A 14,261-nucleotide genomic window follows, 5' to 3' on the forward strand; every position below is an offset into this window, starting at 1 on the left:
CATTATGCCTCGGGGCAGCCTGCATTTTGGCCAAAGTGTACAAATCATAAAATACATCTGAAATACATTTTAAAATCGAAAACACATATTTAAATCTTTTAACTGGTTATATGTGCTTCTGTGCAGACAGTACCTTCTGTAATATAATTAAGGCAGTTTGTGATTCTTATCAAAAGTTAATTCGCTCAATTTTTAGTGCAAAGAGCAACGAAAATTCCAGCACAGGAACAGGCCCTTTGATCCTCCAAGCCTGCACCGACCATGCTGCCCGACTGAACTGAAACCCCTGACCCTTCAGGGGACCATATCCTTCTATTCCCATCGTATTCATATATTTGTCAAGACGTCCCTTAAAAATCACTATTGTATCAGCTTCCACTACCCCCCCCCAGTAGCGAGTTCCAGGCATCCATCACCCTCTGTGCAAAAAAAGCCTTTCGAAATTCTTTAATATTCCGGAATACACTCAGATTCCTCTTCCGTGTATGCTTTCTGATACAACTGTTTTATTTCTATATCTTTCTGTTGTAACTCTGCCAACCTTCCCGAACTAAAAATATCCACCTCATCCTCCACCTGTTCTTGTTCTTTTGCAATCATCTGATGAAAAATCGTTTCTGATAATTGAACTTCAACTTTCTTATCTTCATTCTTTGATTTCTCCTCTTGTCTTAATCTGTGATTTTGTAACCTTGTTATTACACAATCAGGAAAAATTGCAGGATATGCATCTTTCAACATCTCCACTGGCTTTTCAACCACATAGGCATCACTCTCACCTGTGATCCAGCTATATTGTTACCCAAGATAAACTGTATTCCTGGACAAGATAATTTCTCTATTACTCCTACTACCACTTCACCACTCTTCACTGGACTCTTGTATAATAGAACACTACTCTTTTCACCTTGAATTCCACACATTACCACCTTTTCTGGCAATGCTCCTTCCAAACTACATAACTGCTCATCTCTTACTATCAAAGATTGACTTGCTCCCGAATCTCTTAAAATTTTACCTTCTTTACCTACTCCTCCTGGTACACATGAGTAAACTTTACCCACACAAGTAAATTCTTTAAAGAGATCTGGCATCTTCTCATCAATCAACTCCTTATCAGGCTGTACCTTCTGTTGCACCTCCTTCACTTCGATTGGACTTTCCCTTACCACTTTAACAAACCACTGGCTTATTCTGTTTTACCACGTCAGGCTTCCCAGTGCTTTTCTTAAACTGCCAATACTGTGACTTTGCATGGCCTAATTTATTACAGTACAAAACATCTGAACATCTTTTCATTTCTCTTCCACCCTCCTGTACTTCCTTTTTAACCTGAGATACACTGTCTTTATTATCTCCACACAAAATCTCCTTTACCTTTCCCACCTGAGGATTTCTCTTTTCCCCAGTTTATATCCCTCACAGGCTGAAACTGATGTCGGAAACCAAACCTTGATTTATGAACAGTAAGAAGTCTCACAACACCAGGTTTAAGTCCAACAGGTTTATTTGGAATCATGAGTTTTCGGAGCGCTGCCCCTTCCTCAGGTGAGCAGCGCTCCGAAAGCGCGTGATTCCAAATAAACCTGTTGGACTTTAACCTGGTATTGTGAGGCTTCTTCCTGTGCCCACCCCAGTCCAATGCCAGCATCTCCACATCTTGATTTATGAACTAATTCATAATCATCTGCTATCTCTGCTGCTAATCTTGCAGTTTTAACCTTCTGCTCTTCCACATGAGTTCTCACTACATCAGGAAGTGAATTTTTAAACTCCTCCAAAATAATCGTTTCTCTCAGAGCTTCATACATCTGGTCTATTTCAAAGCCCTTATCCACCTATCACAGTTACTCTGTTTGATCCTTTCAAATTCTATAAACGTTTGACTAGGTTCTTTCCTTAAATTTCTAAAGCATTGTCTGCTTTATAAACAAAAAAACCCCATTTAAACCACTGAAGGAGCAATAAAAAGGACTTCGAGCAGACGGCTCAGCAACAATGAAATCAAAACAGCTTACAGCTGCAGAGAACATGATTTTTAAAAAATTCTTAAATGTACACTAACGCCACAGATGCATTTACTAAAGCTGGTCAAGTTATACAGTTAATATTTTTTGATTCAAAGTTGCTTAATTTAAAGTATGCATTCATTGATTGTTTTCAAGCAAATAACACACTCCATGCTGTTTTATGGATTGGAATTACCTAATCAAAGTCAATGGACCTTTCATTGGTCCGTCAAATTGTTGTCCCACCCACTACAATTCCTGCAGTCCTTGGATAGACAGCACCAGTAAGGTAATAGTTGTATCTTTTCAGTCCCGGAGCAGAATGGCACCAAAGAGGTGTACCTCTACAACCCTAGGATTAAGAGACCAGATTCTAGAGTAGGATGGCATGGGTATGGAGCGGCTGTATATCTTCAACTCTGGGTAAGGTCACACCAATATGGGGCACTTGCAGCTCTGTTAGAGGGATTTAGGATAACCTGGAACTAAAAGACTAATAGATTAAGATAAACTAATTTAGAATGAATATAGTATAATAAAAGTACAAAGTGGCTGAAGTTAGCAAAGAACAAAGAAAGGTACACTTTGCATAGAAACACATATAACCACTGTTAAAGAATTTAAACGTATTTTTGAAAAATATATTATTCTGTACATCTTGGCCAATTACAGACTGCTCTAAGCATGATGGGATATAACTGAGCAAGAAGAGCCACATTCCTTGAAAATAATACAGCTACTATGAATTTTCTTATCAACGTGGGCTTTAGAAAGTACAAGTTTCCCAGACAGCCGAATGAATAGAATAAGGATAAGGAATTGCTCAGCAGACAGTTGGAAAGGAACTCTTGAACTCTACGACCTACGTAATTGGGGTTGCTAAGAGGCAGTGTGCGGGAGCTTTTGGATTCTATGAACCAATGAATTCTCATGTTGCCAGAAGGTAGAATGTTATTAGCCAAGATAAATGACTCATACTAAAATTATTGGCTTGTCTGGCTAGGATGAGTAAAAGGGGCGGGCAAATGGTTTTTGGAAAATTATAATTTTGCTGATAACAATGCAACTTAGAATAATTTGAGCTGTTCCAAATTATTCTCCCACACATGGACCGGGCCTGCGCAATAAAAGTACATCTTCAGCCAGAATTACTGACTCCGTGAATTCTTTGTATTTGCTGAGCTGTATTTAATAAAGAGAAATCTCCCGCATAAAAGGTAGCACAATATTAGGTCTCCGAAACAAACTCCTGCAAGTTCTATCGGAATAAGATGGCACAGCTGATGTTGTTGAGTTTGTAATTGGGCTTGTGAGCAGTATTGCTTGGAAAAATCTATTTCTATCACCACATTTTGACAGAGCCATATATCCTGGGCCTTGAGCAGGGGAGTCACAGCTCGTATCAGAACAATAGGCTTCCAGTTCTTGAATTACCTAACTTTCCCGAGATTTTTTGTCAAATGCACCAGGCTGCATCCTGCAGACACTTCCCTCGGAACCACCACGCCATCAGTTGATTGGCTTCTGTTAGCCCGCTGTCTTCCAAAGGCTGATATTGTTGCATGTCTTGTTGACCCTGTAAGATTATCAGTGCATGGGTGAACTTTTCTTAATGTGTGAGGATAGCACTCCTCTCTGCATGCCCCCCCCCCCTCCTTCAATATGTTAGCTAGGCTATCTATATATATATACACATATAAATATATATACACACATATATTATCTACCTGTATGTCTTAATATATTTAATACATGCATATATTCTATGTTTGTATTATTTTTAGCATCAAGATAACAAACTGATAGACAAGATGGGAAACAAGCACATTCACCAAGTATTAGCATGGGTTAAATGGAGAGAGAAGCTCCCTTTACTCTGACAGTTTGTGTCAACTCCAATCATCTGTAATAATCATCAATAGGTATTCCTTAAATGAGAGGGACTCATTTGTAATTTAATACAGGCATTTTTGTGTCATAGGCTTACATTGATAAGATACAGAGTTCAAACCCAATTCAATTTTAATTTTGACATGGTAGAAAATTCCCCTGCAAGGGGGCAGCTCTCCCACTCAGCCATCAGAACTTCAGTACAACTCCAGATAGACAGAGAAAATGAGGGGTTTTTGGTGATCTTCTACTATTAGATTAGTCCAGGTTATATTCAAATTGAGGTCTCAGAGGTAGGAGGGAAGATCTCTCAGTCTTCTGTGTTATCAAGGCCTCCAAGTATCAGGACTCTCCTTCAATACAGGGGATGCCAATAGGAATTTGGGCATCAATGTGCAAATCTGGCACTCAGCGCCTCATCACCCAACTTGTTAGTAACTTGTCTAAATTGTGGATACTTGACATGCTGCTTTTAGGAGTTCCTCCTAGTGGTTCATACTAATGTGTATACAAGGGGGCACAAGTTCAAGGTAAGGGGGGAAAGATTCAGTAAAGATGTGCGGGGAAAGATAGGTGATGGGGGGTCTGGAATGCACTGCTAAGTGAGGTGGTTGAGACAGACATGTAGCAACATTTAAGACTTATCGGGATAGACACATGAACATGCGGGGAATAGAGGGATACAAGTGGTTGGTCTAGATAGGATAATGTGATCGGTGCAGGCTTGGTGGGCCGAAGGGGCTATTCCTGTGCTGTACTGTTCTTTGTTCTAATGTGCAATCATGGATGCTATGAATTGTCTAGACTGCAGGGTATACTGAAATGTGAATTTAAAGATAAGTTTGCAGCCACTCTGCTACTTGATTAGAATCAGACAGAAGGAGGCCACTTGACCCATCATATTTGCACCAGCTCTCAGAAAGAGCTATCTGATTAGTCCCACTCCCCAGCTCTTTCCCCGTGGCTCAGCTCAGTTAAGGGGAGTGCTGTTTCAATTGCTATTGAAACTTCAATGGCTGAGGGCTACGATGACTTTTTAAGTTAAATAGGTCACCCATTTTGCTGTAAACCTGTCTAAGATTGGGGTGCCACTGTTCAGATTGGCCATTTGATTTGTTTGGAGCAAAGCCATTTGTTTTAATATTTTGTAAAATCCTCTTTTAAGCAAGTGGCATCTTCACCCTTGACAGTAAGTGCTTTGGCCCTTTTTCTGTATGTTTCTGTGGTTCTTTCTCCCTCATTCTACTCCCAACTGAATTTATCTATTACACCTATTTTTTTATCTATTACAGCAAGATCATTACCATCGGCTGAGGAACCACCCGTCTGGTGTTTCCTCGATTCACATGCTCCAGGAAAGCTTCTTCCAGGACAGGCTTCAGCCTGGCCGAGAGACAATGTCCACATAGTTTGCATGTCTTCAATGGAAGATAAGAAAACTGAGTTAGAACACTATCCAAATTGCGATAGGAAATGTCTTCCTTCTGCCAGCAGCTAGTTGTGGAAGCCAATCGTCTCTCCCTGTACAGTCTAAGGACAAGGAAAAGCTCATCAGGACCTACTATCAGGCACCAACTCTGGCATAGTGGCTAGCCCTATCTCCACAGTAACCAGTGCTGTTACCCAGGGTAACATGACCTGAAGTCAATGTCTGCTCTGAGAAAGGAATCCAATTACATTTTCCCCTAGTTGATTTCCACGATAAAAACTTTACAATAAAACATATCACTCCACCTAGAGTGACCCTTCCATACCCTACACCTAACACAAACACACTTGCAAAACATCTGTTATGGAGATTCAGAGGGGAAGAGATGGTTGTCCACCTCCTTGTGGAATGTGTCTTTGCAAAAAAGGTTTAAAGTTTATTTATTAGTTACAAGTAGACTTACATTAACACTGCAATGAAGTTACTGTGAAAATCCCCTGGTCGCCATGCTTCGTACACTGAGGGAGAATTTAGCACGGCCAATGCACCTAACCATCACATTTTCTTTTTGACTGTGGGAGGAAACCGGAGCCACTACGGGAACCCATGCAGACACGGGAGACGTGCAAACTCCACACAGACAGTGACCCAAGCTGGGAATCGAACCGGGTCCTTGGTGCTGTGAAGCAGCAGTGCTAACCACTGTGACACTGTGCAGAAGGTCTGGAGGAAGATGCAGTGGTATTTGTTGAGGAGCTCCGTGACGCAGCTCTCTGTGTTCTACAGGCTGTTCCCAGGGAGATAAATGCCAGCTGCTGCAGCAGGATCATCAACTTGGTGAAAAACACCCTTTGGTCTGCCTGAAACATGTTGGTCTTTCAGTACAAAGAATTGTCCCTGACTGAGTGTTGCAGACTGGCATATTCCAAGGTCCAGGACTACGTGTTGAGGGACACACTCAAGCTTGGGGCAGCTGCTGCAGAGCCGCAGTAGGGAAGGTCGCTGTCTAAGGAGGCCTTTCAGCCAATGTACACCGAGGGGCTGGTAACTGGGTAAAACCCCACAGACTGTGTGATTAGTCCTAATTTTATACAAATGTATTGAAGTACCTCAGAGTGCAACATGACCGATGTATATAGTTTATAAAGAATTTTACTCTCTATAATGAAAATATTGAAATATATGTAACTGAACTGAACCTCAATGTGTATCTTGATCTCTGGAGAAAATGTGAATATCACTACACTTTACTGATATAAAAATTTGAAATATTTTGTAATGTGTCTTTCAGATTGAATTATTCAGATGAATAAAGTATATTTTTGTGAAAAAAATCATGGAGATTCTGCATGAAAGAGTTCCAAAACACTGCTGTTGACTGAGAATTCTCTATCATGACTTACTGGCCTCCGCTGAACCAGTGGGAGACACTGAGTGAAACACAGCTGTATCTCACCACTAGAAACTTGTACAAAGTGTTGCTATTATACCACACTCAAACTGCCAGGAAGCCATTTCAGTACCTTTATATCACAGGAGGTGCAATTCTCAATGCAGTGAGCAGGATAGATCTGGATGTCCCTCTCATTAACAAGCATTTCACTGGCCTCATTAAATCTGTGAAAAATAAAGGCGATTGACATTATTTGTTAATGCCAGAAAAAAGTTCTCTTTGTTTGTGGGTGGCCTCTTCCCATCCTTCTACATCTTACTAAATCAGCATAACTCTTTATTCCCTTCTCCCTCATATCTAGCTTCCCCTTAAATGCATTTGCACTATTTGTTCCAGCTATCCCCTGTGGTAATGATTTCCACACTCTCTGGCTGAAGAAGATTATTCTGAATTTCCCATTTGATTTCTTGGTGACTATCTTATCTTAGTTGTCTCTAGTTTTGCTCTTTTCCATCCCCTCCCCTTCGAGCCTCTGCATCCTTGAAGGTCCCAACCCCATCCTGCACCATGGCAGCGGCTGACCCGTACTCTTACACCCTGGAGGTTGGTGCTAAGCGGTACTCGCCTCCACGCTCACCCTTGCAATTGTGGCGCCTGAACCATAGTTCAAGGGACCAGTAGTGATTCACGCCTACGTGATGTCCTGCCAGAGAGATGGGAACATTCCGGGGTGAAAGGGAGGGGTGGAGGATGATCGCGTGCTAATCTTGCTAATGAGATTGAAATCCAGTCAATCTCATGCTAATCAGCTTTGCACCCTGTCTGGGTAAGACCGATTCGTGCAATAGAAAGGGACTGGGATGATTGCAAAACGTTTGGTGCCAGGTGCGGAACCGATTTTTAGGCCTGCACCCTATTTTCTGGGATCGGGGCAATCTGCTCCAGGTGTGGCGAGGCTGGAAAATTGTCCCCTACATCTATCTACAGGATCACCTTGCTTGTTACATCTTCGTAAAACTCAAAAAAAATTAGTCAAACATGATTTACCCTGCGTAAAACCATGCTAACTCTGATGGATTGCATTTTGACTTTCCAAATATCCTGGATTCTAACAATTTCCTGATGACAGGTTAAATTAACTGGTCTATAGTTTCCTACAGTTTGCATCCCTCCCTTTTTGAATAAGGGCATTATATCAGCATTTTTCCAATCCACTGGAACTTTTCCTACATCCAGGGATTATTGGAATATTGTAAGTAAGTAAGTAGTTAATTTATTAATCACAAGTAAGGCTTACATTAACACTGTAATGAAGTTACTGTGAAATACCCCTCGTCGCCACAATCCGGTGCCTGTTCGGGTCAATGCATCTAACCAGCACGTCTTTCAGAATGTGGGAGGAAACCAGAGCACCCGGAGGAAACCCACGCAGACACAGGAAAAACTTGCAAACTCCACACTGACAGTGACCCAAGTGGGGAATCGAACCCGAGTCCCTGGTGCTGTGAAGCAGCAGTGCTAACCACTGTGCTACCGTGCCGCCCCGGCATATTGTAATCAATGGATCCACTATCTCCAACACCAATTCCTTTATAAACCCAATATACCCTAGCCTTTCATCACAGGACAACCCCCTCATCTCAGGAACCAATCTAATGAATCTTTGCGGTACTGCCTCCAATGCAAGTGTATCACTCGTAAATGTGGAGACCAAAGCTGCACTCAGTGCTCCAGATGTGGTCTCACAAAAACTCTTTACAATTGTAACAAGACTTCTATATTCTTGGGGTGTGATCGTACCTGCTGTTCATGCCATGCTCCCGCTGCAGCAAAGTTGGAGAATTTGGTGGCCAGCCAAATCTCTGTTCACTATGGCAGGATGGGAAAATCCTGGGAACGCTGGTAAGATTCCGGCCTTGTTCTCCAATCCCGTTGCAATAAAAGCCAATATGCCACTTGCCTTCCCAATTGCTTGCTGCACTTACATGCTAACTTTCTGTGTTCCTTGTACAAGCACACCGAGTCTCTTTGAACATGAACACTTACAAGATTATAAAAATATTTTGCTTTTCTATTCTTACAACCAAGGTGAATAACTTCACACTTCCCTACATTAAAATGGATTTGCCACCTTGTTGTCCACTCACTTAACCTGCTTATATCTCTTTCCAGCCTCACTGTATCCTCCCTACAGCTTATCTTCCCACCGAGCTTGCTATCATCAGCAAACCTTGATACATTAATCTCTGTTTCTAAATTATTAAAATAGATTGTAAATAGCTGGGGCTCCACTATTCACTTGCTGACTTGGAAAAGCCCCATTTATGCCAACTCTCTGTTTTCTATCCATTGACCAATATATTAGCCCCAACTCCATGAGCCATTATTTTGCTGATTATCCTTTACTGTGGCACCTTATCGAATTTTTGGAATCCAGGTATATGACAGGCAGGACTTTGTGCCCACATTTGCCCAGGAAGGTTGGGAATCTAATTTGAATACATTAACAAATAATTATAGGGCTTCCCTGCTGTACGTCCCACTACATTGGGATCTCCCTCCTCACCACCGTGACATCATGTCAGCACGGTTAACAATAGGTTTTTAAAAACAGGAACCAGATGAAGGAAACCCGCCGGGAGTGCACAGAAAAGTATAGTCTCCGGGGAGAAAGGGAAGTGCTTGGGCAGTACCCTGGCATTGCCCTCTGGCACTGCCTGGGCATTGCCCCCAGGACTGCCCTGACACTGCCCTCTGGCATTGCCCACACACTTTTAAAGGGTGCCCTGAGCTCTGGAAACTTGACGTTGCTGGCTTTTTCAGGCCTCACCTGCGAGTATAACAGCATGGGTTACACCTCCAGGTTATTTTTCTACTAACCATCTTCCTCAAGATGGTGAGGAAAGCCGACAGTGCAGTCGGTGATCTGCGCTACACTTTTCTCACCTGGTCCAGCACTTAGAAGAGAAAAGGAAAATTCTGCCTCACATCTACTGGTTCCCCTTTATCTACCCTATTATTTACATCCTTAATAATAGATTCCAGCATTTCCCAATAACTGATGTTAAGCTAACTGCCTATAGTTCATTGTTTTCTCCCTCCCACCTTTCTTGAAAGATTTACTGTAAGATTTACTAACCTCCAATGTAATGGCACCGTTCCACTCAGTGCCTGGTATCAGGAAGAAGATAGATCTGCTGTTAGCCAATGCTTACTGCCGACCGCACTCTCTCCAGCAGGCAGGTGAGACCCCATCACCTCAAATAAATACCACCGTATATGCAAGTCAGAAACTGGAGGCGTCAATTTTGAAGGGAAGAAGCTGTTGTTTTTAGCTGTGGTCCCTGCCCACCCTCATCCCTTGTCCTTCAGTAACCATTGTGCATTGAGTTCCAGCTCCTTTACCTGTTTTCTTCATTCTTCACAATCTTCTTGGCAACACCCACGAGGCTTAGAGTATTGAACACGACCTGTAAAGAAAAATGAACAGGACTTTCACAAGAATTAAATTTTCCAGCTCCTGATATAAATCTGCTCTCAGCTGGGACCTCCTGGTCTGTATAGCTCCATTACCTTTATCAGCAAAGCCCAGTGGGGAACTAACTTTCTACATGTAGCTAAATTATTACTACCACTGCTCTTTCCTTTCACTGTACCTTTACTTTCTGATGCTCCACGGGTAGAAGTTACAAACTACGAAAGCCCACAAACAGTCCAAGAGCCTTGGGAATTAATGTTCCTCAGTTCTTCATATACCCAACCAAGGGGAAGAATTATCGCATTTTTTGGCAGAGCAGTGCAGCGGGTGGGAGAAATGGCATTAAAGACACTGTTCTTCACTGTATCGTTTAGCTCATAGCTGAACAAAAATAAAACACGCAGATTTCATGGCGTCACGCTGGTGGTGTGGGCTCAAATTAGGGTTTAAGATCTGGGTTTAAAGGCAGCCCCAACACAAAACAATAAAAATAGAGTTGCGGGAACCAACACCGTACATAGGGCAAGGAAAGGGAATCTGCAATGGAAAAATGAAAAACTAAGGACTAAATTGAAAAGCAGAACCTCAAAGATAATAATCTTTGGATTACAATCTGAAACACGAGCAAATTAGCACCGATTAATTAACATAAGGAAAACAGGGAGTTAAAGAAAGATTAGAGAAACAGCACGGGGAGAGGTGGAGAAGCGAGTTAAAATAGCGGGGGAAGAGAGAGCAGCTTCAGAGTGAGAAACAGCACGGGGAGAGGTGGAGAAGCGAGTTAAAATAGCGGGGGAAGAGAGAGCAGCTTCAGAGTGAGAAACAACACGGGGAGAGGTGGAGAAGCGAGTTAAAACAGCGGGGGAAGAGAGAGCAGCTTCAGAGTCAGAAACAGCACGGGGAGAGGTGGAGGAGTGAGTTAAAACAGCGGGGGGAGAGAGAGCAGCTTCAGAGTGAGAAACAACACGGGGAGAGGTGGAGAAACAAGTTAAAACAGCGGGGGAAGAGAGAGCAGCTTCAGAGTGAGAAACAGCACGGGGAGAGGAGGAGGAGTGAGTTAAAACAGCAGGGGAAGAGAGAGCAGCTTCAGAGTGAGAAACAGCACGGGGAGAGGTGGAGAAACAAGTAAAAACAGCGGGGGAAGAGAGAGCAGCTTCAGAGTGAGAAACAGCATGGGGAGAGGTGGAGAAACAAGTTAAAACAGCGGGGGGAGAGAGAGCAGTTTTGTAGTGAACCATTGTTACTACATGTATATGCCTGGACACACCCATGCTGCACCTGGCCCAAGACTCCTCCCTTTCCACATGAGACTCCTCCCTTTCCACCCAGAGTGGGGTATAAAGGTGATGGTCCCTCCTCCTCGCCTCAGTCTAGACCAGGTCAGCTCCAAGGGTGTGCTCCTGTTCTCTGTGAATAAAAGCCTATTAGTTTCCCTCACTCACTGGAGTCTTCGTGTCGTAATTGATAGTGCATCAATTTTATTCACAGAGGAAAAAAAAACGGAATGGAGCAACTTCTAAAGCCCGATGCCTTAAACCTGGATCCGCAAGCGCCAGGGGCCGCCAACAGCTTTAATCACTGGCTGAAGTGCTTCGAAGCCTTCCTCGGAGCCTCCACGGCCGTCCGGTCCAATGCAGACAAACTGCACGTGCTCAACGCCCGGGTAAGCGACACAGTTTTTGCCACCATCTGTGACGCAGAAATGTACGCAGATGCGCTAGCGCTCCTAAAGAGCCAATACAGCCAACAGACAAACGAAGTCTACACCAGGCATCTGCTAGCTACCCGTAAACAGCGGCCGGGAGAATCAAACGCACAGTTTCTTCGCGAACTACGTGCGCTCGGCAGGGCCTGTAACTGCAGGGCTGTATCCGCTGCGCAGTATACAGAGGACTTAATCCGTGATGCCTATGTTACGGGCATCGCATCCAACTATATTCGGCAGCGCCTGCTAGAACAAGGTGGGCTAGATCTTCCAAAAACTGTGACACTCACGGAATCCCTAGAAGTGGCATCCCGTAACCTCGAGGCGTACGCGCCCGATCACGCAACATCGTGGGCCTCACGGCCACTATCATCCCAGTACCTAGGAGGGCCTCAGACTTATGCCACACAGCGCCCCACCAACGACTCGACTGCTGCGGCCGTGGCAGCCCCAAAGTGTTATTTTTGCGGCCTAGCGAAGCACCCCCGACAATGCTGCCCGGCAAGGGAGGTGTTCTGCTCAGGGTGCGGAAAGAAAGGCCACTACGCGAAAGTCTGCAGGGTGAAGTCAGCCTCGAAACCAAATAGCGCAGCGTGCGACCCGAGGGAACAGAAAACCCGAACGCCATCAGCTGCGTGTGACTCAAGGGAGCCGCCATGTTGGACACCAGCGACCACGTGTGAGCCCGGGGAGCCGCCATTTCGGACGACATTGGCCGCGTGGGAGTCAAGGGGGCCGCCATCTTGGACGCCGTCGGCCGCATGCAAGGCAAGGGAGCCGCCATTTTGGACGCCGACTGATGATTCTCCGGGATCCATAATGGCAGCGATCCAGCTGGACCAGTCTCGTCCACATCAGCTTGCCAGGTCCATGATGGACATACAGGTAAACAGCCGCGTGGGAAATTGTTTGTTTGACAGCGGGAGTACAGAGAGCTTCATCCACCCCGATACTGTGCGCCGCTACGCCCTTTCGGTGCGGCCAGTCAAACAAACCATTTCCTTGGCCTCAAAGTCCCGCTCCGTGGATGTCCTCGGGTACTGTGTGGTGACCGTTACGGTTCGGGGGACCGAGTACGCAAATTTTAAGCTCCTGGTGCTCCCACACCTCTGTGCTCCCGTACTCTTAGGGCTCGATTTCATGACCCATCTTAAGAGTGTCACGTTACAGTACAACGGGCCTCTTTCCCCGATCTCCGTCTGCAACCAACAGTTCCTAGATTACCCACCGCGCACCACCTGTGGCCTTTCAACCCTCCAAGTCACCCCTCCACCGCTATTCGAACACCTCACCCCCGAGTGTAAGCCCATTGCCACCAAGAGCAGGCGGTACAGTGCGGGGGACAGGACCTTCATTAGGTCCGAGGTCCAGCGGCTCCTGAAGGAAGGGATCCTTGAGGTGAGCACCAGCCCCTGGAGAGCGCAGGTGGTAGTGGTCAAAACTGGGGAGAAACACTGGATGGTCATCGATTACAGTCAGACCATCAACCAGTACACGCAGCTGGATGCGTATCCCCTTCCGCACATAGCCGACATGGTCAATCAGATTGCGCAATACCGGGTGTTCTCCACGATCGACCTCAAATCGGCCTACCACCAACTCCCCATCCGCCCGGAGGACCGCAAATATACGGCTTTTGAGATGGATGGCCACTTCTACCACTTTCTTAGGGTTCCATTCGGCGTCACCAATGGGGTCTTGGTCTTCCAGTGCGAAATGGACCGAATGGTGGACCAGAACGGGCTGCGGGCCACCTTCCCATACCTGGATAACGTCACCATCTGTAGCCATGATCAGCAGGACCACGACGCCAACCTTAATAAATTCCTCCGTACGGCCGCTCTCCTGAATCTGACCTATAATAAGGAGAAGTGTGTTTTCCGCACTCACCGCCTCGCCATCCTGGGATATGTGGTGGAAAACGGGGTCATCGGCCCCGATCCCGACCGCATGCGCCCCCTCATAGAACTTCTCCTCCCCACCACTCTTAAAGCACTGAGGAGATGCCTGGGCTTCTTCTCATACTACGCCCAGTGGGTCCCTAATTACGCGGATAAGGCCTGTCCGCTTATCAAATCCACCCTTTTTCCCCTGTCAGGAGAGGCCCGCTCGGCCTTCAACCGCATCAAAGCAGACATCGCAAAGGCCACGATGCACGCTGTGGACGAGTCAATCCCTTTTCAGGTGGAGAGTGGTGCGTCTGAGTTCGCCCTGGCCGCCACCCTCAACCAGGCGGGCAGACCCGTAGCGTTCTTCTCACGAACCCTTCAGGGCTCGGAAATTCGACACTCCTCGGTCGAGAAGGAGACTCAGGCCATCGTCGTAGCAGTGCGACACTGGCGCCACTACCTAGCTGG

At 45.3% G+C, this 14,261-nt stretch overlaps 1 protein-coding gene across 2 annotated transcripts in view; it reads right to left on the reverse strand.

Annotated features, from left to right (window-relative positions):
• Positions 1–3,160: 3,160 nt before the first annotated feature.
• Positions 3,161–14,261, reverse strand: part of LOC144493365 (putative tubulin polyglutamylase ttll-15) — a 96,462-nt gene continuing 85,361 nt past the window's right edge. The window contains exons 13-16 of one of the 2 annotated variants that reach the window (XM_078212174.1): positions 10,127–10,191; positions 6,852–6,945; positions 5,204–5,317; positions 3,161–3,585 (exon numbers count right to left, since the gene is read on the reverse strand). In XM_078212174.1, coding sequence (XP_078068300.1) covers positions 3,466–3,585; positions 5,204–5,317; positions 6,852–6,945; positions 10,127–10,191 — 393 coding nt within the window. In that variant the 3' untranslated portion in view covers positions 3,161–3,465. The remainder of the gene's footprint in view (positions 3,586–5,203; positions 5,318–6,851; positions 6,946–10,126; positions 10,192–14,261) is intronic. The other variant, XM_078212175.1, reaches the window with a different exon arrangement.

The sequence above is a fragment of the Mustelus asterias genome, chromosome 5, assembly GCF_964213995.1.
Source record: "Mustelus asterias chromosome 5, sMusAst1.hap1.1, whole genome shotgun sequence".
NCBI classification, from domain to species: Eukaryota; Metazoa; Chordata; class Chondrichthyes; order Carcharhiniformes; family Triakidae; genus Mustelus; species Mustelus asterias.